At 51.7% G+C, this 23,803-nt stretch overlaps 6 protein-coding genes across 6 annotated transcripts; 4 read left to right on the top strand and 2 right to left on the bottom strand.

Annotated features, from left to right (window-relative positions):
- Positions 1–629: 629 nt before the first annotated feature.
- Positions 630–1,396, top strand: AYO20_00314 (60S ribosomal protein L23-B; the record flags this gene model as incomplete). The annotated part of the gene is made up of 4 exons (XM_022638625.1): positions 630–643; positions 751–801; positions 985–1,145; positions 1,200–1,396. 4 exons carry the CDS (start codon positions 630–632, stop codon positions 1,394–1,396), a joined length of 423 nt encoding a protein of 140 aa, XP_022505590.1.
- Positions 1,397–5,699: 4,303 nt separating this feature from the next.
- On the top strand, positions 5,700–7,436 carry AYO20_00315 (hypothetical protein; the record flags this gene model as incomplete). The annotated part of the gene is made up of 3 exons (XM_022638626.1): positions 5,700–5,965; positions 6,016–6,325; positions 6,375–7,436. The coding sequence occupies 3 exons, from the start codon at positions 5,700–5,702 to the stop codon at positions 7,434–7,436; spliced, it is 1,638 nt and encodes a 545-aa protein (XP_022505591.1).
- A 1,678-nt stretch (positions 7,437–9,114) lies between these two features.
- On the top strand, positions 9,115–10,305 carry AYO20_00316 (hypothetical protein; the record flags this gene model as incomplete). The annotated part of the gene is made up of 3 exons (XM_022638627.1): positions 9,115–9,165; positions 9,270–9,364; positions 9,426–10,305. 3 exons carry the CDS (start codon positions 9,115–9,117, stop codon positions 10,303–10,305), a joined length of 1,026 nt encoding a protein of 341 aa, XP_022505592.1.
- A 748-nt stretch (positions 10,306–11,053) lies between these two features.
- Positions 11,054–15,035, top strand: AYO20_00317 (hypothetical protein; the record flags this gene model as incomplete). The annotated part of the gene is made up of 4 exons (XM_022638628.1): positions 11,054–12,602; positions 13,348–13,964; positions 14,016–14,484; positions 14,539–15,035. The coding sequence occupies 4 exons, from the start codon at positions 11,054–11,056 to the stop codon at positions 15,033–15,035; spliced, it is 3,132 nt and encodes a 1,043-aa protein (XP_022505593.1).
- A 1,781-nt stretch (positions 15,036–16,816) lies between these two features.
- AYO20_00318 (hypothetical protein) lies at positions 16,817–19,567 on the bottom strand (the record flags this gene model as incomplete). Its single annotated transcript, XM_022638629.1, has 1 exon — positions 16,817–19,567. One exon carries the CDS (start codon positions 19,565–19,567, stop codon positions 16,817–16,819), a length of 2,751 nt encoding a protein of 916 aa, XP_022505594.1.
- Positions 19,568–20,575: 1,008 nt separating this feature from the next.
- AYO20_00319 (hypothetical protein) lies at positions 20,576–23,529 on the bottom strand (the record flags this gene model as incomplete). The annotated part of the gene is made up of 3 exons (XM_022638630.1): positions 20,576–22,513; positions 22,566–23,290; positions 23,346–23,529. The coding sequence occupies 3 exons, from the start codon at positions 23,527–23,529 to the stop codon at positions 20,576–20,578; spliced, it is 2,847 nt and encodes a 948-aa protein (XP_022505595.1).
- Positions 23,530–23,803: the final 274 nt, after the last annotated feature.

Genomic DNA, 23,803 nt, shown 5'->3' on the forward strand with positions numbered 1-23,803 from the left:
TATCAGCCGCTGACTTCAGCCCTGAAGAAACCATGCGAAGGCAGCTGCAGGGGTGGACAAGAGGTGGCACAGGCTCTCCCCTGCCCCTTAGAAACAGATTTGAAAGACGATGGTTCACACCGGTTACAAGATTGACAATACGAGTGCAGCTCAGGAGCAGAGTTTGTAGGAAGACAGGAGGGTGACGTTGTGCAAGACTCAACACAGCAAAGAACTGCTCAACAGGAATGAATTCAAGTCGACGAAGCAACATCTGCACTCAAACCAACCTCAGCCTGGAATTCTCGAAGCCAACAGACATTCTAGAGAGAAAATTAGTGTTGCACAAAGTGAACAATGAAGACAACCAACCCACCACCAATGCAGCAAATATTGATATGTTCCAAGTTGGCAGAGAGACACAGATGAAAAGACCAGCCAAAATAGAAATCTCCTGTGTCAGACGCTGTCATTTGATTTGCCAAACCTGAATCCGCAGCATCCAATAGCATAGCGCCAAGATTTTATGTCTTGGCATTAGATCGCACACGAAGTTTTGATGGACCTGTTCAACTTCATCGCCCGCCGACTGCGCTCCAGTTCATACTCATAAAATTTGAAACAATCCCAGAAATCAAACTGCTGCCAGGATGTCGAAACGAGGGTACGTAGCCAAAACTTATCTATGGGCTCCCTTTGCGCCGTCGAGGACCCTCAAATACTTGTTGAACTTTCGTCGTTGAGAAGAATTACACTGACTTTCTGATACAGCCGTGGTGGTGCCTCTGGCAACAAGCTCAAGATGACTCTCGGTCTTCCTGTGTATGTGCTTCTCGATTCCCAAATCTCAAACCTCAGGCTCCTCCGCATCCCTCCCACTCAAAAGGCGACGGTGCCGCAGTCTACACGGATTGGTCTCAAGAATATTCAAGTCTTCGCCCATCAACGACAATCCCAAGCGATGTTATTTTGTGGTTAGTGAGAGTATACTGATGGAGATAATAGAGGAGCCGTCATGTCGTGTGCGGATAACTCGGGAGCGCGAAACCTCTACATCATTTCCGTCAAGGGAATCGGTGCTCGATTGAACAGACTACCCGCCGCTGGTGTGGGAGATATGGTCATGGCCACCGTCAAGAAGGGAAAGCCTGAGCTGAGGAAAAAAGGTACGTCAAACAAACCCATTGAGCTGTGGATTCGACGGCTCACTATCGATTCAGTCATGCCCGCAGTCGTCGTCCGACAGTCGAAACCCTGGAGACGGCCAGACGGTATCTATCTGTACTTCGAAGACAACGCTGGAGTTATTGTGAATCCAAAGGGTGAAATGAAGGGCAGTGCCATCACAGGACCAGTGGGCAAGGAAGCTGCCGAACTGTGGCCTAGAATTGCAAGCAACAGTGGCGTTGTCATGTGAAGAGCAAGACTTGTTGAGCATGGAGAAACTTTTCGCGCCAATGGGAGGGTTTAGAAAACATATTCTGGGTCATGATGATGGAGGCAAGGATAACCCTGATGCACGTCGGCGAAAATCGAGATGATACCACAAAACTCCTGGTCATGAGCAACGGACCACGAAAAATGAATTCCAGAGAATAAAGACAATCCCTGGTTGACAGATGAGAATCAGACAGTCTACCCTGCATAGAATTCTGTCATTTACGACTTGTCTGCGCATCAATGGCACACGAATGGTCCAGCCACTTTCAAGTACATCTGCATCATTCGACCTGGGGGCTGAGATGTGGAGGACCAAAAATGCAAGTGACAATAATACTCGCATGTGATTGATGACAGGTCGAGTATTCCCAGCCCTAAGCATCGAAATCCGAGTGACGAGAACATTGGTCATGAATGTCGCGTGGAATTGAGTAGCCCTATTTCAAGGTACCAGGCGTCACAGATTCACTTCGACCACTATCGAGGTCAAGGGCGCTGCTTGCTATTGCTCGTATGAATTCTCGTCTAGACAACGCCAGCCCCTCATGTTCTGGCCCCCTGTGACTTGTGTCCCAAGCATCCCGGATGCCTCTCAGTACCAAAAGTATGGTTCTCGAATCGCGTGGCAAGCTGCCTGGTGCCCAGCTGCATCAATCTCTTTTTCTCGATTTCATCATGCACCGAGGGGGCCATAGTACTGACGAATACCAGCAGCACTGAGCGTGGATCCGCCCCAACGTCCACCCAGAGAGGCAGGAGCAGTTGCGGCTCAGCCTAATCACAAGTACCTCGTACCAATGTCAAAATGCCCATGTTCTCAGCGTGACCGGGCCAAGTGTCGAGGATTGGAACTTTCCGGTGGCTTGATCTGTGGTAGGTGGGTAGGTGTCGTTCGGGGACCAGCTGTCATGCCACAGCTCCCGCATCCAAACATACCTGCTGATTTGACACAGAGTTGAGGGGACTGGTTGGCACACGAAGCCCGATCCCCTTTCTGTTCAGCTGCACCTTGCTCTGTCGGTTCGGCTTGACCGTTTGAGAGGGCCCAGAAATTGGGGAGAAGGATGAATTCATTGACTGGCACGCTCGTCATGGCTTTGGATCAACCCCTCTCTTTCACTCCACAAACACCATTTGGTGGCTTGCTCTGCAGAGAGGCTAACTTGGCCAGGCGTGTCAAACTCACTGACTGGGGTCGGCCGCATTTTTGACTCCTCGTCCAGGCTGAAGCCGTTGACTGCAACAAGACATGGCACTCCCCAACAACTCTCTCCGTTTCTCCGAACATCCGAGTACGGCTAGGCACCCTCCCCACACAGTTTCACAAAGACATTCGAGGAAGGATGGAGGCTCGCTGTTATCTCGAAACGAGAAGATCACGAAAAGAGGTTTGCGATCGGCGAGGATCTGAAGGAATTAAGCGAGAGGCAAAAATGGTCGACCTCTAAGAGCGTTACCAAGGGAGCGCAGTGGGACTAGACCCGTCCAGATTCCCTTCCCAAACGCGTGGTCCAGCACCTCCAGGCGCTACAAGGGTGTGTCCACAGTGTCCACCGTCGCCAGTGTCCCTCGTGGAATCCAGGAAAGTTTGACAAGGTTAGCTACTTGCTGGGGCTTCAGGTCAAGGATCCTGTTGGACCCCAACCCCGCGTCTGCAGAGCTGGCCGCAGTCTATCCCAACAGCAGCAAAACCCTGGCGCCCGATATGGATGGCAGACTGCAGGTGCCGTGTGGTTAATGACATTCAACCTGGTCCAAGCGTCTAGTTACCAACTGGGAACTGAAGTGCGCGAGCCTCACACCATGCTATTTACCTTTTTCCGCCTGCAAATGGTCAATAAAGCCACTGGCGAATGAGCACCATCTGGGACGATGCAGTGATTGGGATTAGATGCTCCAACCCAATATAGAACAACAACGCACAGAGGGTGAAACAAGGGTGAAGGGATATGGTAGACTGGCGCCAGCACTCCATCATGTGAGTCGTCATATTCCCCGCCTTACAAGAACAGGCTGAATAATTGATCACTAGGTATTGTTTTTCCCTTCGAGGGGCCGGTCTACCGTTTAGCACTCCGTCCGGCTCCGACATTGGTGTGCGCTTGACAGGGCAGTGGAGCTTCTCAACCCCAGGACGATCACCATGCTTCAAACCACCAAGACCCCGAAGACAAATGACTGTCCCAACTTCTGTGGTCAGGCTCGAGATTATCTAACCCCTGAGCACCTCCAGCATGACATCAGAAAGCGCAGCATCAGCACAGATGGTCTCTTATCAACCATGAGGCTCCCAGCTAAACCCTGCAGCAATTGGCCTAGCACACCCCATCGAGACGAACGAGGGTAATCAGTGAGGGGGTCTTTGGAGACTACTGTCGCATGAGCTCAAATCGGCTTCTGCAGGGACTAGGAGGGAGACTCCAAGAGCTCCAAACTCAAGCGTTCTGGCCCAACCCAATCAACGGACCAGAGACATGTTTTCAGTGGCTGCCCCTTTAGGCTTGCATCAGTGGATGTATTCTGCTGTTGGATAAGAAGCCACGAGGTCTTCAGCTGGCCTTGGCATGCGCTTCGCAACAAAGTTCCCCGGCGCATTCTTGTCATCATTTTTCTTGGGCTTCATGACAGTTGTTTGGCCCTGGACGCCGACAAGACTTGCTTGCCACGCTTGACAGGGCTGCAGATGGTCATTGCGCTCCGAAATCTATTCGTCTTCTCCAGAAGCGTACCCACCTCTAAGCAGCATGCATCATGATGCATATCCCAGTCATCCTTGCCTGGCGCCAGGCTGATTCTCTTTGCGCTCATCTCATCCGGCCAGATTCGATCCATCAGACTGGTTCCCAAATACGAGAGATTTGTCTCCTTCGGGCACTTGGTGGGGGCCACCCGTCCCCAGACCCAAAGAACTTGGAAAGTCAGCCTGGAGATCCCCCTTCGTCCCAGCATTGTAGCCGACCAAGAGAGACCCTGCAACCTTCACTTCCGAATCCCAGAGTTCTGGCTCACAGCCCTTTGAGATTCCCGACGGGGACACCACGTTAAATCCTGAAGGTTGAAGCTAAACCTCGGCGGGCGAATATGCTCCGTCGAACCGGTCTTTCAGCAGTCACTCGATTCTGACCTGGATCCCTATTCCAGTTTCCCACAAGTCATTTCTCGACCAGGTGGGAGGGGTGAGAAAAAAAACCTTTCCAAGGTCCTCTTAGTCACATTAGGCCAAGCCCAGAGAGTGGCAGCTGCACGGCGACCCGCGGGTAGCCTCTGATTCCCTCCACTTGTGAGAAGTGGCAGCCACTGTGCGTTCCTGCTGCTGGTTCCCTTAGGCCAACAAGACCAATCGTCGGCTGTATGGCTGCCTTCAGCTTCCACTTCCGCAGAAAGCTCGCCTCTTCTCAACCGAATGGTTTCGCAAGTCCAATAGCCCAGACGACAAAGGTCGATGGAACTGCCGCCAGGAATCGAGGCTGAGTCGCCCCGGTGTCCCATTGCCTGGTGCCTTTCCTGAACTGCAGCTCCACGCGACGCAGTAGCTTTGGAGACCGAAATGCATGCATGTCGTGACCACAAGTTCTATTCCGAGCCTCGAATTCGTACTTACTACCCATGACGCCTCGTGGCATTCCAGATTTCTGTTCCTCCCCTCCATCACACCCGTGGTCCAGCAGAACGTCTATCATGTTGACACCTATCTCCCTTGTCCCTGCTGACAATCGGTTCCGCGAATGACGGGACTCAAAACCGAACCTTTGTCATACGAGCGACCCTTTCATTTTTGGTTGACCTTCTCTTTCTTCGATGTCAGTTCCTTGTTCCTCGGATTTGTCGAACCCAACGTTCTTGTGGGGACGAATGTCTCTCAGCCTTGCCCATTAATACGAGAACCTTTCCTGGAGTCCAGCACGTCTTTGTCCGACCACCGTTTTCACACATTGTTGTGAGTATTGCAGAGATTTACAACGCGGAGAGCGCGTTCTGGTTGTTCCGGACCATTCGGAACATCCTCTCCATCGAATTCGGGTTTCTTTGCGCTCTTGATCTGTCAGGACAAGTACTGCTCGGGACGGTACAGAGACGCGGCTGGCTTCATCAGGCTCCAACCACGCACAGTATCTTTCAATCTGGCTCGAAGAATGGCAGGTCCTGGAGGTGGCCCGCCGCGTAAGAGCCATACAAAATCGAGAAAAGGCTGCAAAACCTGCAAAAGGCGACACATACGCTGCGATGAAACCTTTCCACAATGTCGAAATTGCACGAAACACAGTTGTCGCTGCGACTATATGGACCTGCAAGCTGCAGGAGAAGAACCCGTGAAGGGTACCACACCACCAGATCTCTTGATGTCACCTGAACTGCAACTCCGACTCGACAACTGGCGACTGACGGGCGAGTCCCCCTTGCAGGAGCTTCAAGTTTCTGACAGGATATATTGGACACGATTTTCAACCATTGATCTACGTCTTGTTCACCACATCACGACATTATCAACTGACATGTACAATCTGGGATATAGCCCATGCACGGTCTGGGTGTCTAGAATGCCTTCGTAGGGTAGATCGTATCATCCTATATGGTTTTCAGCTGACTTTTCCTTAGGCTCATTTCGGCCGCTCTAACACATGATTTCGTGATGAGTGCGTTGCTTGCACTGTCGGCATCTCATCTAGCATGGCAGACGAAGAACACAGACACAGTCAATCTGGCGTACCACCACCGAGGTGTCGCTATCAAAGGTCTCCATCAAGCCATTGGGGCCTTTTCGAGAGAGAATTCCGAAGCTATTCTTGCTGCCTCAATTCTCCTCTCGTGGCAGGCTACGGATTGGTGCGTTCAGTGTCTAGCAACTCTGCAACAGCTAACAATTACCAGGCGCGGCTGGGCCTCACTCCAACAGGGAGTATCGACGGTATGTCAAACGGTGTCTTTTAACAAGCAAAGCTCCTGACTTTCTGTAGGTTCTGAGTGCGATGAGGATGTGGATACATGAATCAGAGCTCGCAAGGTACTTGGAAAGCCAGAGAACTATAGCGAGAGCAAGAACACCGGCGACACCCTCAATGCCGCATGCCCAGGTGTTGATCCCTCATGATGAACTTCGCCGGATAGAAGAAATCATCACGGCCATTCATAATTTGAGACTGCGACTTTCGGCAAACGAAGAGCTCCAGGAACATGCGGGTCAACTACTTGATTACCTGCAGGACTTACAACGAGACTTATCAATTGCATCACCCGACAAAGCGTTCAGCCGACTACAGCCACTACGGGACATGATCTTCTGGCTGCCACCCCTCATCCTACAGGGTCCTGACCCCGATCTGGGACCCTTGGCTCTACTCGCACATCTTTACGCCGGTGCGCTTGCGATTGAACCACTGTTTCCAGAGATTGGGGGCGCGTACCTCGGAAACATGTCCATTGGACCACTGGAGAAGATTCATGACATGCTGAGAACAAGGCGTGCGACACAACCCCAAGACACGAGCATCTCTCTGGCCTTATCTCTTATGGAGGTACCAATACAGATAATGACTTCATACAGACTGAGGCAGAGACATAACAGCCAGGGGAATCAGGGCATTGAGGGCTATCACCATTCTCCGCAAGGAAGTCCCTATGTGGGCCCTCGCATACCGATTGCTACTCCTAACTCAGACAGCTCAGCTGCCCCTATCTACCCCAATTCACCGCTACACGCGCCCGGCAATCTGTCCATGCCCGGATCGTCATATTTCCAAGCGGCTCTGGCGCCTGCGGAACCACGGCGAGAATCGTCAATATCATCGATATCGTCGATGGGGCGTACCCCTCCCATGAGTGACCCTCGGAGCCTCGCCTCAAGCAGCCCACATGCCCTGGGTATGGTGTATGGATCTCCAGCCACACACCCGCGAAGCAGCCACGAGCTTTCAGGGTCAAGAATGGACTACTTTGGACAAATTCAAGCACCGTACAATCAATACGGCAGCATGAACATGAATACTCGGTTCGTCGCTCCTTCACAACTCTGGACTTGACGGACATCTTTCGACTGAGTATTCTTCTTTCCCACAGGACTCCGCCGGCCACTATGTCTCCGAATGTGCAACAAGGGCAACCCGACAAAGGGAAAGAGCGCCAACAATGACATCGGACCAAGCAGGGGGGCTGGGCGATGACGTGAGACTGGAGATATTGAAGAGGGAGCGATCCACGATGACTAGCGAGCCATCGAATCAGGCCAGACGGGATCCCAGTGGGAACGGTAACGAAACCCGCGAGCGAAGGCCGGTACCACTGGACGTAGGGGTTGGCAATATACCAAATACGGCGGAAAAAAAAATCTCAATCAGCGTTGGTCCTGCGTTGTCATCTCGGTTCGGGGAGGAATGGAACGCTCTCTCTTTCTTTGACTCATATGGAGCTCGTCGATCTCTTGATTATCAAAGATCGATCACGTTCTCGGGGAGGCATTATCTGCTGATGGTGTATTCACGACGAGGCATGACTTCACCTTGCCGGCTCGGTACTGCCAGGAACGGAGTTGCTTTTGCAGTGCTGGACGGAGGCTCTTTCAGCTCAGCTTAATTTGGTTGGCATTGTGTGTAGGGAACTCCAGTGCTTCCTTTCCAACCCCAGCCACTCCTTTGTGATTCAATGACGGCTTTGATGTGCTCTCACCGATATGATATATGTCAAGTTGAAGGTTGAGCAGGATGGTCCTCATGTGCTCATTTGAAAAACAAGCTTGTTCGTATTTATAGGTAATTTGGGAACATCGGGCGCGTCGGTACATGTGCCGCACCCTGGGAGTCCGCTTGACCCAGGCAGATGTTGTTCATAACTCGTATGATGGCGTCGGCAGACTGGGACGGTATACGGTGCCGGGAGGGAACACGAGATGGAGTCTTAACGCCTGGTGTCCGAAACACAAAGGGTAGACTCCTATTACGAGACACGGGGGTTACGGGTCCCGATATTGAGCAGTTGCATCGTCCCGTGGTGCATATCGACCCGCATTAGCCGAACGGGTTTGGATTCCATCCCTCCACCTTGGAACACGAAGCTGTCCACGTGGCGAAGACAGTAGCGAGAATGATAGAGTGAGTACTGAGAGCGTCATAAGCAGAACAAGTACCCTAGTACCTAGGTACTGACATGAGTCAAGGAAGATAAGTAGCCACGCTTGTCTCCTGCTAGGTGGTCACCTCTATTCCGTTTGGCTTGTGGAACAGCTCTGATGGAGACAAATCAAGCGCCGGGGGGACATTTTGCTTGGAGCGTGGCAGGGGTATGTGGAAAGGGCATGAAAGAAGACCCACGGGTTGACCTGCAGAAGAAAGGATGCAGAGGGGAGGGTGGCCCAGGGTTGAGGTATGAGGTACATGCCTATCTATATACGAGGTATGTATTGTGGCCTCCAAAGGGACAAGCATCGCTAAGTTACGGGGGAAGGGAACCTACCTGTAAGCATCATCAAACCATCCCACTTTTATTACCCCCTCGCCCCGTAGGAGCCACAGTGCAGCAAGTTGACCTGCAGGGGAGCGCAGTTTGACCGTACGAGGTCTGCAGTTAATTGACCCCCACTCTGGGGATGTTTACATGTTCACAGATTCGTGCATATCCCAGGTTCTAACTGACCCATCGATCCGACGGCGCAGGTGTTGAAGTTCTCGCACCTGACCCTTCTGTTCGTCCGCAACCCCCTCTGTGATGGCTGAAGATGCCGCCAGTGGTGGTTGGAGCACCATAGAATCAGATGAAGTAAGCCCAACACAAGGTCCATGCACCCTTGTCGTTCCGGTGTTCCAATTCGACGGCGCATCGCATTCACGATGGAATCGCTGACAAGTTGATGTTTGCTACAGGGCGTCTTCACCTCTCTGATCGAACAGCTGGGAGTCAAGGATGTGCAGGTTGAAGAGCTGTTCTCACTGAATGCAGATTGGATCCGTGCTCTGAGGTACTCCCCGTGCCCTTTCCTCTCTGCGTCCCGCGCGAGGGTCGTTCCCATGTGAAACCAGCCACGCTGACACAACCCCCGGCTTGTACTTCAGTCCCGTCTATGGTGTCATCTTTCTCTTCAAATGGATCGGCCAAGGTTCAGAAAATAAAAGTGCGCCTCAAGATGGCTCCTACGATCGTACCGCAGTCGAGGACGAGGGACTCTTCTTTGCCGCCCAGACTATACAAAACGCCTGTGGTACGCAGGCTGTTCTCTCAGTGGTTTTGAACAATGACAAGTCGGTCGACGGCGCTTCGTCGGGGACGGGTGAGGGAGGAGCAAGAATTGACATCGGACCTGCGCTACAAGAGTTCAAAGAGTTCACAGCGGGTTTTGACCCGGGGCTGCGCGGAGAATCGCTCTCAAACTCGGAAATGATACGAACTGTACACAACAGCTTCGCGAAATCCAGCCCGTTTGTTGACGAGACTCTACGTGACCCCAACGCGGGAACCGAAGACGTGTTTCACTTCATTGCGTACACGCAATACCATGGCAAACTGTACGAGCTCGACGGGCTCCAACCCTATCCCATCTCTCATGGCGACTGCACCTCGGACGAATTCCCGGACAAGATCATCTCTGTGTTGCAACGGAGGATTTCGAGATACCCAGAAGATGAGATCCGCTTCAACCTCATGGTCGTGTGCCAAGACCAGAGGATCAAGTGGCGCGAACTCCAGGAACCCGGGCTGCTTGCGGAGGAGGAGCGGAAGCGAGAAAAATGGGATTTTGACAACGCACTTCGACGGCACAACTTTGTGGGCTTTACGGAGGAAGTGCTCAAGGGGGTGGTCAAGATGAAGATTCAAGATGGAACCTATGATGCGTGGATAGACCAAGCGAAACAGGCGACTGAGAAGAGAATGAGGGAGAAGTTGAGCCGTGGTGCTACATGAACTCTGCCTGGCATCTGAGCTCGACGGTGTTTTTCTCTCATGTCAAACGACAGCAATTCTCTACAATAGGGAGCAGGCCTTGTTGATACCCTGCTCGGAAAAAGGCCCCCGCAAAAAGGCACTGTGATAGACAAAAAGAGTAGATTGTGCATGTCCATTGTCCAATGGAAAGCAAACATTGACATGAAAAACAGTTATTTTCCATATTCCATTCCTTTTGCCACAGATTGGTATCACGGATTAATGTACTTACAATACCTGATGGGGGCACGGTGCATTTGAAAGGAGGAAAAATTTGTGTCTTGGATGCCACAAAAAAGGGAGGAATGGCTCTGATTGGCCGGGCGGGACTGGTGTAAAGGGCGGCATATGATTGGTCGGCCGGCCAAATACTAAGTGCTCATCAGCCATCCTGGCCGCCTCCCACCACCACCCCCCGATACAACAGCACGCCTGCCGGACCTTCAGAGATTCTCATTTCCATTGTTTTGAATAGTTGATTCATTCATCTCCATTGACGTCCGATCTATTGTCTCAAGTCACTTGTTTCCCAGCCAACTTGTTTGAGTGCCACTCTGCGCTTTACTCCCTCCCCCCCAAAACTTGCCCTTTTGCTTTCCGCCCCGAACCATCCTTTTTCACGCCATTCCATCCGCTCATCATTACACCAACATCTTCATTTATCCCTCATCACCTAGATGGAAAGTAACCTTGCGCTTCTCCATCGCGTATCCTCTTGCTTTGCACCATGTCAGCCACCGAAATCGACACTCTGTGGCGCTTCGCGTTTGGCGAATCAGCTATCCGACCCCTGCCCTACAGTTCGGAAGAGCTGGGCGACGATGGATGGCGACCACTGACGGATCCGCAAAAATTCATCATGAACCTGGCCAATCTGAACCAGCAACAACTCTACGCCGCGAGTGCTAACAATCAACTGGCCATGATAGACGCCCAGAACGAATACCTGGAGCTAGAACGCCACATCGCCAACATCAAGGGCAAAGAAATCACCAAAAATCCCAGAGATCTCCCGGCACCGGATGTCTTTGAGGAAAGGAAAGAAGCGGCGCTGTACGGTTACAAGTATGATGCCAATCGCCCAGCGCTTCTCCATGCCGGCATTCCTGGTCTGAGATCTGCCGATGATCTGACCGAGAGGGAAAAACACGATGTGCGCTTGTTCCAAGAACCCTTCGAGCAAGGCGGCTTTGTGCCCAAGGAGAGAGAGTACAAGGCCAGGCTCGCCAAAGCCAAAGATCCCAGAAACGTCGACGGCTGGATCCCCATCGAAAAGGACGGCAAGCTCCTCATTCCACGTCAACAAACTCACCATGAAGAATACAACATCACATATGTTAAGCGCAATGTGGATGAAAATGGTGAGATTATTCGACCTCAATCGCCCGAAGGTAGCGAAGTCCCTGGTGAAACTCCAGACAAGGCCGTCAACAAACGGTTGACCAGAACTCGTTTTGATGGCAAAAAGTTCCCGCCCACGCGAGACGTGTCGGAGGCTCCGTCGACAGCTTCTACTCCAAATGGCAAAAAACGAGCAAGCCCCTCAGGAGCCGACACCAGGGAAGATACCCCTACTTCGAAACGCCGGAAGATCCATCTTACCGTCAATGGTGGCGAACAGCCTAAACCGAAGCATCCGAATCAATATACCAAAGCAAAGGAGAGAGAATTGGCTTCGACCACGCAAACCGCCCCGGCTCCAGCTAGTGTCAAACCCGTAATGCCGTCATCGTCGTCATCGTCAAAACCCACATGGCGGGAGTTGTCGCCCATGTCGAAACGCACACACAAGTGGACAGACCCGGACTTGATCGAGTCGATCAAGGAAGATCACTCGTGGTTGCATGATGACCCCAAAAGGGCAGAAGAGTGGAAGCACAAGCTCCTCAATGGCATCAATCCAGTTCGAAGCCTGAGCATGCTGCTCAAATGGAACTACTGGCAAGTGACCAACCAAGCCAAGAGACCACGGGCGAAAAAGAACGCGGCGGAACCAGAAGAAGCAGTCAAAGAAACCGAGGACTCCAGCGAGTCTCAAAAGCCGAGACGAAGGGTGACCAAGCCCAAAATGGCGGAGGACAGCGAGCGATCAACACCTGCAACGACGCCGGCGCCAGAAGCCGTCAATGGCGTGGCAACACACGCGCCAAAGCTGGGAGTAAACACACGAGCAACGAAGTCCTTCCGAAGAGCACCTGGGGCGGAAAACGCCACTTTCAGAGACAAGGACTTGGAGCAAGATAAGCGCAATGGCACGAACAGTGGAAAACAGGCAGGTACAGAGATGGAACCATCATCAAGAGGAGAGGAGGTGGCAGTGGACAGAAATGGCAAAGATCTGAACAGTCACGCATCATTGATAAGAAGGCCAAGCATGAAGAGAGAAGAGAGCGACTCGACGATTGTGGTCAAGGGCAATGCCCCGTCGACAAGGCGATCGCTACGGAATACACGGAGATCCAGTGGCTAAGTTTGTCTATTGGTAGAAGACATCATTGGTTTGGCAACAGCACGACGTGTGTATGGAGGCGTCACTGTAGGGCGATAGTTGCCGCTTCGAAGAGAATCATCCTACAGAGTCTTAGGTATGGAATTTCTTGATAGAGTCTCGAGTGTCTTACTAAATAAAAGCGATGCCATATTTTTCCATGTCTGAGTAGGTATGCTGTACTCGGTACAACGGAAGCATTTGTCTGCCTTACTCGATACGGAAAAACAAACAAGGCTGCAAGGCTGAGCTGCGGGCAAGGCTGAAGTCCAATTTCCAACCACCAAGAACAGTCAGCAGTCGCCCGTCAAATCTTGGCAGGAGCGAAACTGCGCTTCGGACATTTCACGTTGCGGACCTTTTCCCTTTCTTCATGTTATTATTGTCTCCAACTCCACGGCATCAAGTTCACTATCGACCGGCCGGCCATCGCGTGAATTTGTGCTCCTTTATCTCGGCGAGTTTGTGATCTTCTTCCATTCCACAAGAAATCTCAACACTCATCTAGCATTCTCCGCTCTCCGGCTGCCTAGTCCTTCCTCAGCTGCACAATCCCGAAGACGCCTCTGGTTCTCCCCTGCACGCCCTCGTCATGACCAAGAAGAAGCGTCACCATCCCGATGTCGAAGAGGTGCTCGCACGGCCATGGTGCTACTACTGTGAGCGCGACTTTGACGACCTCAAGATTCTGATCAACCATCAAAAAGCAAAGCACTTCAAATGCGAAAGATGCGGTCGAAGGTTGAACACGGCAGGAGGCCTCAGCGTCCACATGAGTCAAGTCCACAAAGAGAATCTCACTGCCGTCGACAACGCCCTCCCTAACCGAGCGGGTTTAGATATCGAAATATTTGGAATGGAAGGGATACCCGAAGATATTATCCAACAACATAATCAGCGAGTCCTGACCAACTTTCACCAAGCCCAAGCTGACCGGCAGGCGGCTTCTGGCAATAATGCTCAAGGTGCCCAGCATCCGAACGCCCCCAAGAAACCCAAGATCGAATCTGTTTCCGATATTAAGAAACGTCTGGCAGAACACAAGGCTGCCAAACTGGCTGCTGAGCAAGCCGATGGAGGAAGCAGTGGTGGTGGCACTCCTAACCCCCCTACAGCTACTATAGTCCAAGCCAAACCCCAGATAAACACGGTGAGTCGATTCAAGTCTTCACCGTGTCACACTTACTCATTCTCGAAACAGGCAGCGTCTCCAACCTACCCTGGATATCAACAACCCTATGCAGCGCCACCTACGAATGGTTCGTACAGTCAAGCCCCTTCCTTCGCCCAACCCCCAACCGCTTTATCTGCTCCGTATCAGGCATCACCTATATATCCTTCTGCCGGATCTCCGCCTGCTGGCGAAGCCTACGGCCAACACGCTGCAACTCCACAGCCTGGGCAACCTGGATATGGGCAGATACCATACCCTCCACAACCATACGTTCAACCGCCGCAGCCATCATTTCAGCCGCCGCAACCTTCACCGGTGGGATATCCCCCACAACCGAGTTTTTCACCACCTCAGTACACGTCACCTTATCCGAGCCAAGCCTATCCTCCCCAACCCGCTGGACCTCCACGTCCATTTGCATCGGGATCTCCAGTCCCAGGGTTTCCTCAGCCACCCCCAGCTCTTGCACAACGCTCCCATTCGCCTGCTACAAACGGTAATTTTCCTGCACCAGTGCGTACTGGCAGTGTAAGTCTACCTAGTGCTCCAGGATTGCCGCAGAGGCCCGCTTTCGGTGCTCCGCCAGTCAATGCTTTCCAATTTCAACAAATGCATCAAGGTCAGATCCCTGCTCCACAATCCCATAACATTGTGCCGCAGTACGCTCCCGGACAGACTCAAGGCAGCACAAGCACGCAAGTCCCGCCACAGGTTCCCATACCGGACCAGCCTTCTGCTGTTGAAGCTCAAGATGCCTCGTCTCTTGATGACTTGATTGCAAATGCTTCGAAACAAGCTGATGCCGATGCCGCCGCCGCTGCTGCCGAGGCTGTCGCCAAACCCAGTACGCCACTTGCCACCACTGCGTCGGCCACCACCAAGGACGAAGCCAGCGAAGATAAGGCTGGACCGAAGAAAGACAAGGAGAAGGAGAAACCAAAAGCAACCAGGTTGGTCTACTCTGATAACGAGACAAGTCCTGAAGAGAAGATGGCCATGTTGCCAAAGTACGCATTTACTCCTGCACAGAAAACAATTGTGGTCTAAACGATACTGTTCGATCGACCTGCTCGCCAAGCAGTGGGTAACGATCCCATCACTCTCTTCCATCAAGACTTGATTTGTCAATGAGACTGGAACTCGGCAGCATACATTTTTCAGATAAGTCTTGCAGACGATATCAGCTCACGCTTCACATTATCCTTTCGTCCCTGTCGCAACACTGGCAACAAATGTAATACCGGATGGTACAAGCAAGATAGGCGCTTTTTTTTTGGTGAGTTCACGAGGGGCAAGTCATCGTCTCATTGAGGGTGGGTGAGATGGAGGGTCACTGACACGGATTTTCGACATTTTCTTTCGCCTTGAACAGCTATAGCAGGCGCCGCCACCATTGCATGAGGCTTGACACGATTCCACTGACCGAGCCAAAAAGGAAAGACGAATGGCAAGGCAGTGATTTTCGAGTGGCGCTTTTTTTTGTGGCAGAAGGCAGCATCTAGCATATCCACGATACCAAAGCTGCTTGCGTGTAAGTGCAAGACAGGTTGGTGTCTCCTTTAGTTACCTCTCAAATACCACTTGATGTTGACCACAAACTTTGACTTGTTGATTCTGATTTTCCCTGCGGTCCATTCATTATTTGATTTAGTGCTGCTGCTGCTGCTGCTGCTGCTGCTGCTATGTATGTATGTGACCGACCGCTCAATGCTCAACACGCCCAAAGCGCTTATGAGAGAGGCTCGAGTGCCCATCGCTACCTAGCTATCTACTCTAGACTATCGTGACTATCTACGCTATACAATGAAAAGGAAAGAGGGAAGGACGAAGAGAGGGAGAGGGAGACAAGGGGGAAAAGGGGGGGAATAACCACGCTCTCTAACATGAAAACAAAGCAAGGGGGAGAGGAAACAAAAAACCCAAGATTTTGTTGTCCCATATCGCTAGACAGATTGAAGCTCGGGTCCAGGTCGATAGTCCGGTTGTCTCAAAGCTAACTCGGCCTGACGACTCTGATTCTCTGCCTGGAGACGGTGGAGCGGGTAGTGAGTGAGTGGGCAGCAGGACGGGGTATGGCAGGGCAGGACAGGACAGAGTGGCAGACCATTTGAACCTGTTGGTTGACTGGTGTGTGGCTTGTCACCTTCCCGGTTCTTTCTTTCTCCATTGGCCCAAAACCGGGGGTATCTATCTCTTCGGGCGAGACGGCGAGACGGCGAGACGGCGAGATGGTGAGATGGCTAGCTACCAGCTCCGCCCGACGTTCCCGTCCCAGCAACTCGAATCGCTTGAATATCGTGTGTCGCATCATGTCATCTGTCCCTGTCCCTGCCTCTGCCTCTGCCTCTGTTGTTTCCTTTTCTTTCTTGGACTCTCAACGACGACGACGACGATAATCGGGCAAAGATGGTTTGTTCGACGTACGGAAAAAGAAAGGGGCCATGTTGCAATTGCTTCGACCAGCTCAATTGATTCTTTTTCTTCTTAATTTCTTCCTCTCTTCTCCCCCTTTTCATCTCGGTTTCGTCATCATGTCGATTCATGTCTGGGTCCTGTCTTACATTTTGGCCTTGGTCGGATTTCTCTTTCTTCCTACCCCATCACAAATGATGTCAATTGTTTTGTATCTTCACGGCCACTCAGCACTCCCTTATTCATCTTTTCCCCACCCAGATAGCTTAACGTAATGTAGTTGGGTTGGTTGGCTTGTTTGTTGCATCATTTTCATGTCCATCTTCGCCTTCGGACTCATATTTTCCGTTAGTTGCGGCAATGAAGGCTGGCTGTTTCCGCAACCCGAGCAGATACCGCAACTGTTGCATCTCTCCTCATCCGGAGCCAACACCATAGCCATCCCTCAACTTGGCTCGAACCGGCGCTGCCAGCCCTCCAATGAAACCTTCGAACCTCTCTTGCCCAATCAATCCGCCAAGGCCGTTGATGACCCTAGCGAAACTGGCTCGTACATCGCTGTATTCCTGTCCCTGTCGTCCTTTGAGGGGGAACTGCGCGATTGCAGAAAAGTACAAGACCAGACTCGATTCCATGGCCTGAGGATTTTTCTCCAAAATATTGTTGAACCCTATGAACGCCGAGGCCTTCTCATGCGATGTGCTTATCTTGGACATGGACTGCAAAAACGGCTCTGCGAACTCGGACAAGAAGGGTGCGAGATGGTCCGCACACGGCACACCAAGTCTGCCCAATGCAGTTGCGGCGTTCTCACTTGCTGCATCAGGGACTTCTTCGTTCGTAATCATGGACAACAGACCACGATAGAGCGGCTCGATGAGAGGCGCGATTCTGCTGGCCGGTGCTCTTGCCGCGATTTCGCCCATACTCCAGCACACGTTGGCGAGGACGTTGAAACCGTTTTCGGAATCCGTGTCCGGGATGGAGTCCAGATCAAGTTGTCTTATCAGAATCGGAATCAATTTCTCTAGATAGGGATCCAGGCTGGGGTAGAGTGCAATCGCGCAGTCACCCAGAACCGCGTATGCAGACTGTCGCACATCAGTGGTTGCATCTTCCATACAGAAGCCCAACAGGTCGAAAAACTGAGGCTGCGAGTTCTGTACAAGTGGTGCTGACTTCTCTGGAGAAATGGCCTGGATGATCGCACTAAGAAGATCCAAAGCCGTCACGATGAAGTCCTTGTCCGGTTGATCGACAGTCTGGCCACTCATATAAGCCATGTGCTGTTGTAGGTTTGCGTAAATGAGCTTGATGCACCGGTCGAAAATGGGGGGAGCGAACTGTGCAAAGGTATCGCCGTAAGCCATTGCGATGTACCCTAAACACCCGAGCAAGGGGAACATTTCGCGGGAGTCGTCTTGGATTTTGTTCCATCGTTGGATCAGGACAGGCATGAGCAGGTCGACAAGCTCCGGCGTGGCAATTTGTGAGCCAACATTGTCAGCGAGAGTCTGCAGGCAGTCGTACAGGATGTACATGTTTTTATCCTTGTACCGTCTGAAGCACTCGGTGAATTGTCGTAAGATAGGTTCGACGTACGGCTTCAATTTGTCTCCAGATTTCTCCTCGAGGGACGCAAAGGAGCTAGCCCCGGCTTCCTGGACTTTCTTGTTCGGATCGAGCATGCGCTGCAGGAGACCCTCCATCATAGGTTCAAAGTATCGTTGTTTATCAGCTTGAGATTCCAGTCGGGCGGCCCACTCGGAATAACGGGCCAGACACCAGCACGTAATCTGACGAACAACTGGTTCCTCGTCCGACAACAGAGAGATAAGGAATGGAACGAGCTCGGGTAGATGAGGAGAGACGACGTCCATGCAACCTTCTGCGATGGCGCCAAGAGCGAGGACTGCGGCTTCGCGTTTCGGCCAGAGAGAGTGAGAAAGGTTTTCCTTGAGGTATGGCAGAATGATGTTGAAGACGGCCGAGTGATAGTTGACCGCGAAAACATCCAGTGCTGCGGCAGAGCATTTGCGCAAACTCCACGCGTTCTCAGGATCTTCGTCATCCCATTCATCTTCGTCTTCATCTTCGTCCTCGACTTCCCCGTCGCTGAGATCGTTTTTAGGTTGTGATGTCCCATTCGCCTGTGGCGTTCCAGGCTGACTCTCGTCCTTTTCGATCGAAACAACACCTCTTCCCGCCTTGGTCTGGGCAAATTGAGGTTTGATATCTTCGGCACGATCCTCCACATCGGCATTGTTTTCTTCACCACCCAGTCTGAAAGCATCTTCTTCTCCGTATACCATGCCCGAGAGAAGCACAGGAATGATCTTTTCCAAATATGGCCCCATTTGACCTCGCAATTGATCTTGTTCCCCAATATTCAACCAGAACTCGGCCGCGTCCAACGCTAGATCTGGGTGATCTGTCGATTGTTGTTGGGTGAGGATATAATTGACGAGTCCCTCGAGATGAGGCGCCAACATGTCGGGCCTCGCATCCACCAGTTGCACAAGGGACTGGCACACTATGCGTCTGACTTGCACGTCCGGATCGGAGGCAAGTTGGAAGATAGTCTGCAGATAGACGTCCAACGTGGAAAATAACACTTGCGATTTTTGTGGAATAAACGACTTGAGGGTGCTGAGCGCAAAGACCCTGATCTTAGGGTTTGGATGAAGAGCAAACTCGAGCAATTTCGGCACGATGACACTCATGGGGCGTTGACCTTGAAACTCCTTATCGAGCAGTTTTCGGTTATCCTCACATACCTTCGCCAAAGCGCTCATCGCACCTTCCTGCGTCTCTCCCGCAACGTTTCCACTGGCGTTACCCACGAGCGCCAGCAGTTCTTGCAGAATCTCAGGCCATTGCAGCAGACCGCCCTGTTGGACCGTCTCGGTGATCACAGTCCCTGCGAAACTGCGCAACTGTGAGTTCTGGTCGCGGAGAACGTTAAGGGTGGCCCCCTTTATGTATGCCAATTGATCCTTGGGGATTTGGCTATAGAACAGTTTGATGTGGTTCTTGAGGTTGACAGCAGCAGCATAGCGAATGAGGAAAAGACTGGGTGCAGCGAGATTCAGAGTCTGGCCAAGCTGCGGCGTGCTGAAGATGTAGGTAAGGTAATTGACATAATCCTTATTGTTGCGCGCATTCATGAGCATCTGTTTGCTTGGTTCATGTCCTGGTTAGTGATTTTGCTCTTCTGGAAAGTTTGAGATCGTCCCTTCTGAAGAAGACCCGCGCGGGGATCTTCTACCCCGGATTTCTTTTTTTTCTTCTCTCTTTGGGCCGGACGTAAAAGACAAGACGACAGGAAGTCAAGACGCACCACCTCAGCTTCTTTTTGCTTGTTTCTGTCATGGCCACTTAAGGAATTCTTTAGGTATTCTGACAACTGCCTCAACCCATCCTCCTCCGGTTGCCACGTCATGACGGGCACCGTTGCCCGGAGGCTCTTCGATCGAGGAAAAAGATGCGCAGTGTCGTGGTTCGGGAGGGTCGTTCAAAGAGAACTGAAGAGGACAGGAGAGCCTTCACGTTTCCGCTTGTCTGAAGTGGGAACTTTGAATACAATGAGATCCGAGGCAGAATGAGGTGGAACGTTGATTGCTCGTGAGTTTAGCCGACTCGTTTCCTCACAAACCTGCGAACAAAGCCAAGTCAGTTGAAAGTTGTCCACTTCTTCATCAATCATCCAAGGCGCCGAGAATTTGGACATACAGTACACACACCATCAATCACATCAAGCCAGACGGCAGTCATCAACCTTAACAATGTTTTGACACAAAGACGACAGGGTAATTGTGGAGGAGAATTTTGGACAAGTGCACGCAGAGCAGTTTTTGGGGGGAGGGGATGAAACGCTGCGGCATGGCAAGATCCCAGATCCAGATCGTCTTTAGCGCCCCAATTTCCCGCCAATCATGTTCTATATGAGCCGTGACTAAGCCGGGACGGATTTACAATATGCCGATGTTGATCCGTTCTCGGGCCGGCACGGCGGGTAAGAAGCGTTGGAAGGGGGTAAGGGAAGAACAAAGTTATGAGTTGTCGGACAAACAAGGCTGTGTTAGCTGTGCTACAAGACACCCATGGAACGTGCACGAGATAGTCTCTGGGGGCCGCAAGGCCGTGTATGTCATCATCACGCACTGTTTTCTGCCTCAGGTCCACACCATCTTCTTCAAGGAATGACCTAGCTGCTCAAAATATCCGGTACGTTTCTTCGCTTCTTCCAACGAGATAATGGCTGACTGCTCTACCAGGTCGTTTCCTTGCTGTTCACCTTGTTCTGTGCTCCCTGTGAGAGCTCGTCGAATTTCACCTGCCACATTCTCAGCCACCGCTAACGGTGCCTCAGCCTGGATTCCCACTACTCCATCCGGGTCTGTCGTCGCTGCCGGGATCACCTTCATGGCCAACTTTCTCGATGCCGGTGCATGGCTGGGACTAAGCCAAGACAGGATCCCTGTTCCTCCGTCGATTCGATTCTCAGATTCATCCGCCTTAGGCGCGACGTAGTTTTGTAAGGATCTCGTGTTCGTCCGAATGGTGTTTCCCTTTCCAGGATGATATATCACCACAACCCCGGCATTCAGCTCTTCCTTCATCTGCTTTTCACTGAAAGTGGACGTGATATACGTCCCATATCGGATCTTGGAGACAGAGCGCAAGTCAACTTTTTCAAAAGAGGCAAGTTTTTCGGTGGTCCAATCAAACCTGCAACAGTACAGAGCTGCATCGGTCAACAGGATCACCGCCTCTTCGAATGGCAGGGTCCGCAGAGTGTTCTCATGTGCGGGCGTTAGCATTGTCCACCCCTGAATAAGATCTTCGTCGTTCTCCTGTATAACCTGTTTTGCACAACTCTCAATCGCAGCTTGCCGAGCTTGATCAACAGATATGCCTGGGTCTTTACTCATCATACTGCTCTCAAAATCTTCAAACACTCTCCATGACATATTCCCAAGTAAGAAGTCAATGACTGCTTGAGAGAAATAGTCATTGACCATGTTGTTGTAGTATCGAGTCAACGTCAGGCTGAAATCATTCAAGGCTCCACGATAGTTCCGCCGCCGGGTTCGTGTGAAATCCCCTTTCAGTGCTGCCGTAGACGCATACTGCCGAGATATGGCGTCTCCGTTATCAGCCCATAGGGTGTTGAACCAGGTGGTGGTCTCATCGTGCAGTAAATCAATCTCGAACCCTTCCCTAGCCAGGTCTTTCTGAAGCATGTACTGTCCAAAAGCACTCTGTGCCACGTTGGTGCGGTCTAAGCAATCCATACAGTTCGTACGGATTATCCCGGACTGGGTTGTCTCGATTCCGGTTCCAGAGATCATGGTCTCCCCGTAATTCTTGATGGTATCTTCGAGCTTGTCCACAAGCTTTGAGACATTCTCGAACTTCATACCGCGGCACTCGGCATGGAAATCGAACCACTCATACTGGACGTCTTCAAGTTGATTAGACTTCTGCAAGGAGTGAACCTTGTTCTCGAAGGCATCGCCGATGATCTTCTCAGGACCGTGTTTATCCACCAAGCAGACAACTTGAACTCCACCGTATCGTCGCCGAAGATCCTGAAAATGTTTCTTCATGGCTACATCATTTTTGGATGCTGACTGGTGGAGCATCGGTGTCGGCTTCAACGAATAGGGTGACTGGGAAAAGTAAAGGGGAATAGAGGCTCGCGTCTGTACAAACGATCGTATTCGCCGAGAAGGAGACCAATCTGGAGCAGACAGAATCTGTTCAGTTTCCACAGCATTGGCACAATTGCCTTCGTCATCGAGGCCACGTCGGAGGTACCGAAGGCCTGATCGCTTGACGGATCGCCGCGAAATCAGCGTGAGGAGGTAGGATTGCATGTCAGTGCTGATGCTGGCAAGATCTTGTTTAGCATGATTTATGGCGTGTTGTACCCCTGTCGATTGCTGGCCATGCTCGGCGTCCACCACACAGGCCGAGTTTGGAATCTCTGACTCTGCTTTCGTAACTGTGAAAGTCCTCTGTCCCACAAAACCTTGTATAATGGGCATCATGAATGAATCTTGCCTGGTATCCATGAATGGACCTAGGAGGTGTCGGTTCCAACAATACTGTTGCAATCAGAACCCAACTTATTCTTTACGATCATGAATATGAACATACCATAGGGTCGAGAGTCTCACGTGAAGGAGCAGTCGCGCTCGCCTCCATGACCGCTAGCCTGCGCGTCAAATCAATGTCGTACGAGAAGAAGTAACTGCCCGAGGTCAAGATCATCTTCGTCCTCCTGAGAATCTTGGGGGTCGCCTCAGTGATGGAGGTGTCGTTGAGCAGTTGCTCGGCGTCTTTGTTATGGGTTTGTTCTGGTGCTTCAATGTTGCCACTGGCTTCAGGTTGATTCGCTGCGACCGCTGCTTCTGCTTCAGGACTGGACCTAGTCCCCGTCTGTGAGGCATCACTCGTATCTACAGGGTCAGACGTGGTCCCTGAGGTCTTGCCTCCGCCCCAGCCCTGCTTGGAAAACCATTGGGCAGCAAATCGTCCATATTGGCCTCGGTTAGCAATGACATCTCTGGCGATGCTGGTGGGATTGGATATCTTTTGCTGAGGGGTGGTATGTTCTATTGGAGTCTCAGGCTCTTCCTGGTCCTCTAGCCTAGTACTTTGATCCTCTGTGTCGGTCACATCGGTATCGGTGTCAGTTGTGGACGATTCTGTAGTTTGAGACTCCAGGGCGGTGGTGATGGCCAGGGACGCTGCTTTCTGCGAAGACAGGGGGAGAATGGCAACATCGGTAATGACATAGACGGGTTTGCCGAATATTTGGGCAACTTGCTCCCGTTGAGTGATTGCGATGAGAAAAGACGACGAGGCAATCGAGAGCAATCCTACAACTGATCTAAGCGACTCGGAGTTCGTCGGCCAAGTTGTGGGCTTCCTTACCGACTATGCCGTGAGCTTCCAAAGGCGCTGGTTTCTTCGCCAATGCATCCGACTTCTGAAGCTCCTTGACCTGTCGGCTCTTGTAGTCGATCTGAAGAGCTTTTGGGTGCTCTGCAGGACCGTGAGCCTGGAGGACGACGCCATCAATGGCTGCCCAAATCAGCAGTCTGCGAACGAGACCCATGTTTGCGAGCAGTTCTATGCAGCATAAGGAGCCCTCGCCCGTGAGCAGGCTTGTCCGAGGTCAGGATGGACCTGTGGCGGTGGCGGTAGTCTTATAGAAAGCGATTGTTCTTGTGAAAGTGGTGGAAGAGTCCCAAGGCTTTGTTTCTCGAATGGTCATAAACCACTGACATCATTGGGCGTCATCTTGGTCAACACCATCAACGAATTCTGTAATCGGTAAAGAAGAGAGTGTCGCGACAAGCTGCACCTGACATGTTGCAGGTTTCGGTCCA

The sequence above is a fragment of the Fonsecaea nubica genome, assembly GCF_001646965.1.
Source record: "Fonsecaea nubica strain CBS 269.64 chromosome Unknown Scaff1, whole genome shotgun sequence".
In the NCBI taxonomy this organism is placed as follows: domain Eukaryota; kingdom Fungi; phylum Ascomycota; class Eurotiomycetes; order Chaetothyriales; family Herpotrichiellaceae; genus Fonsecaea; species Fonsecaea nubica.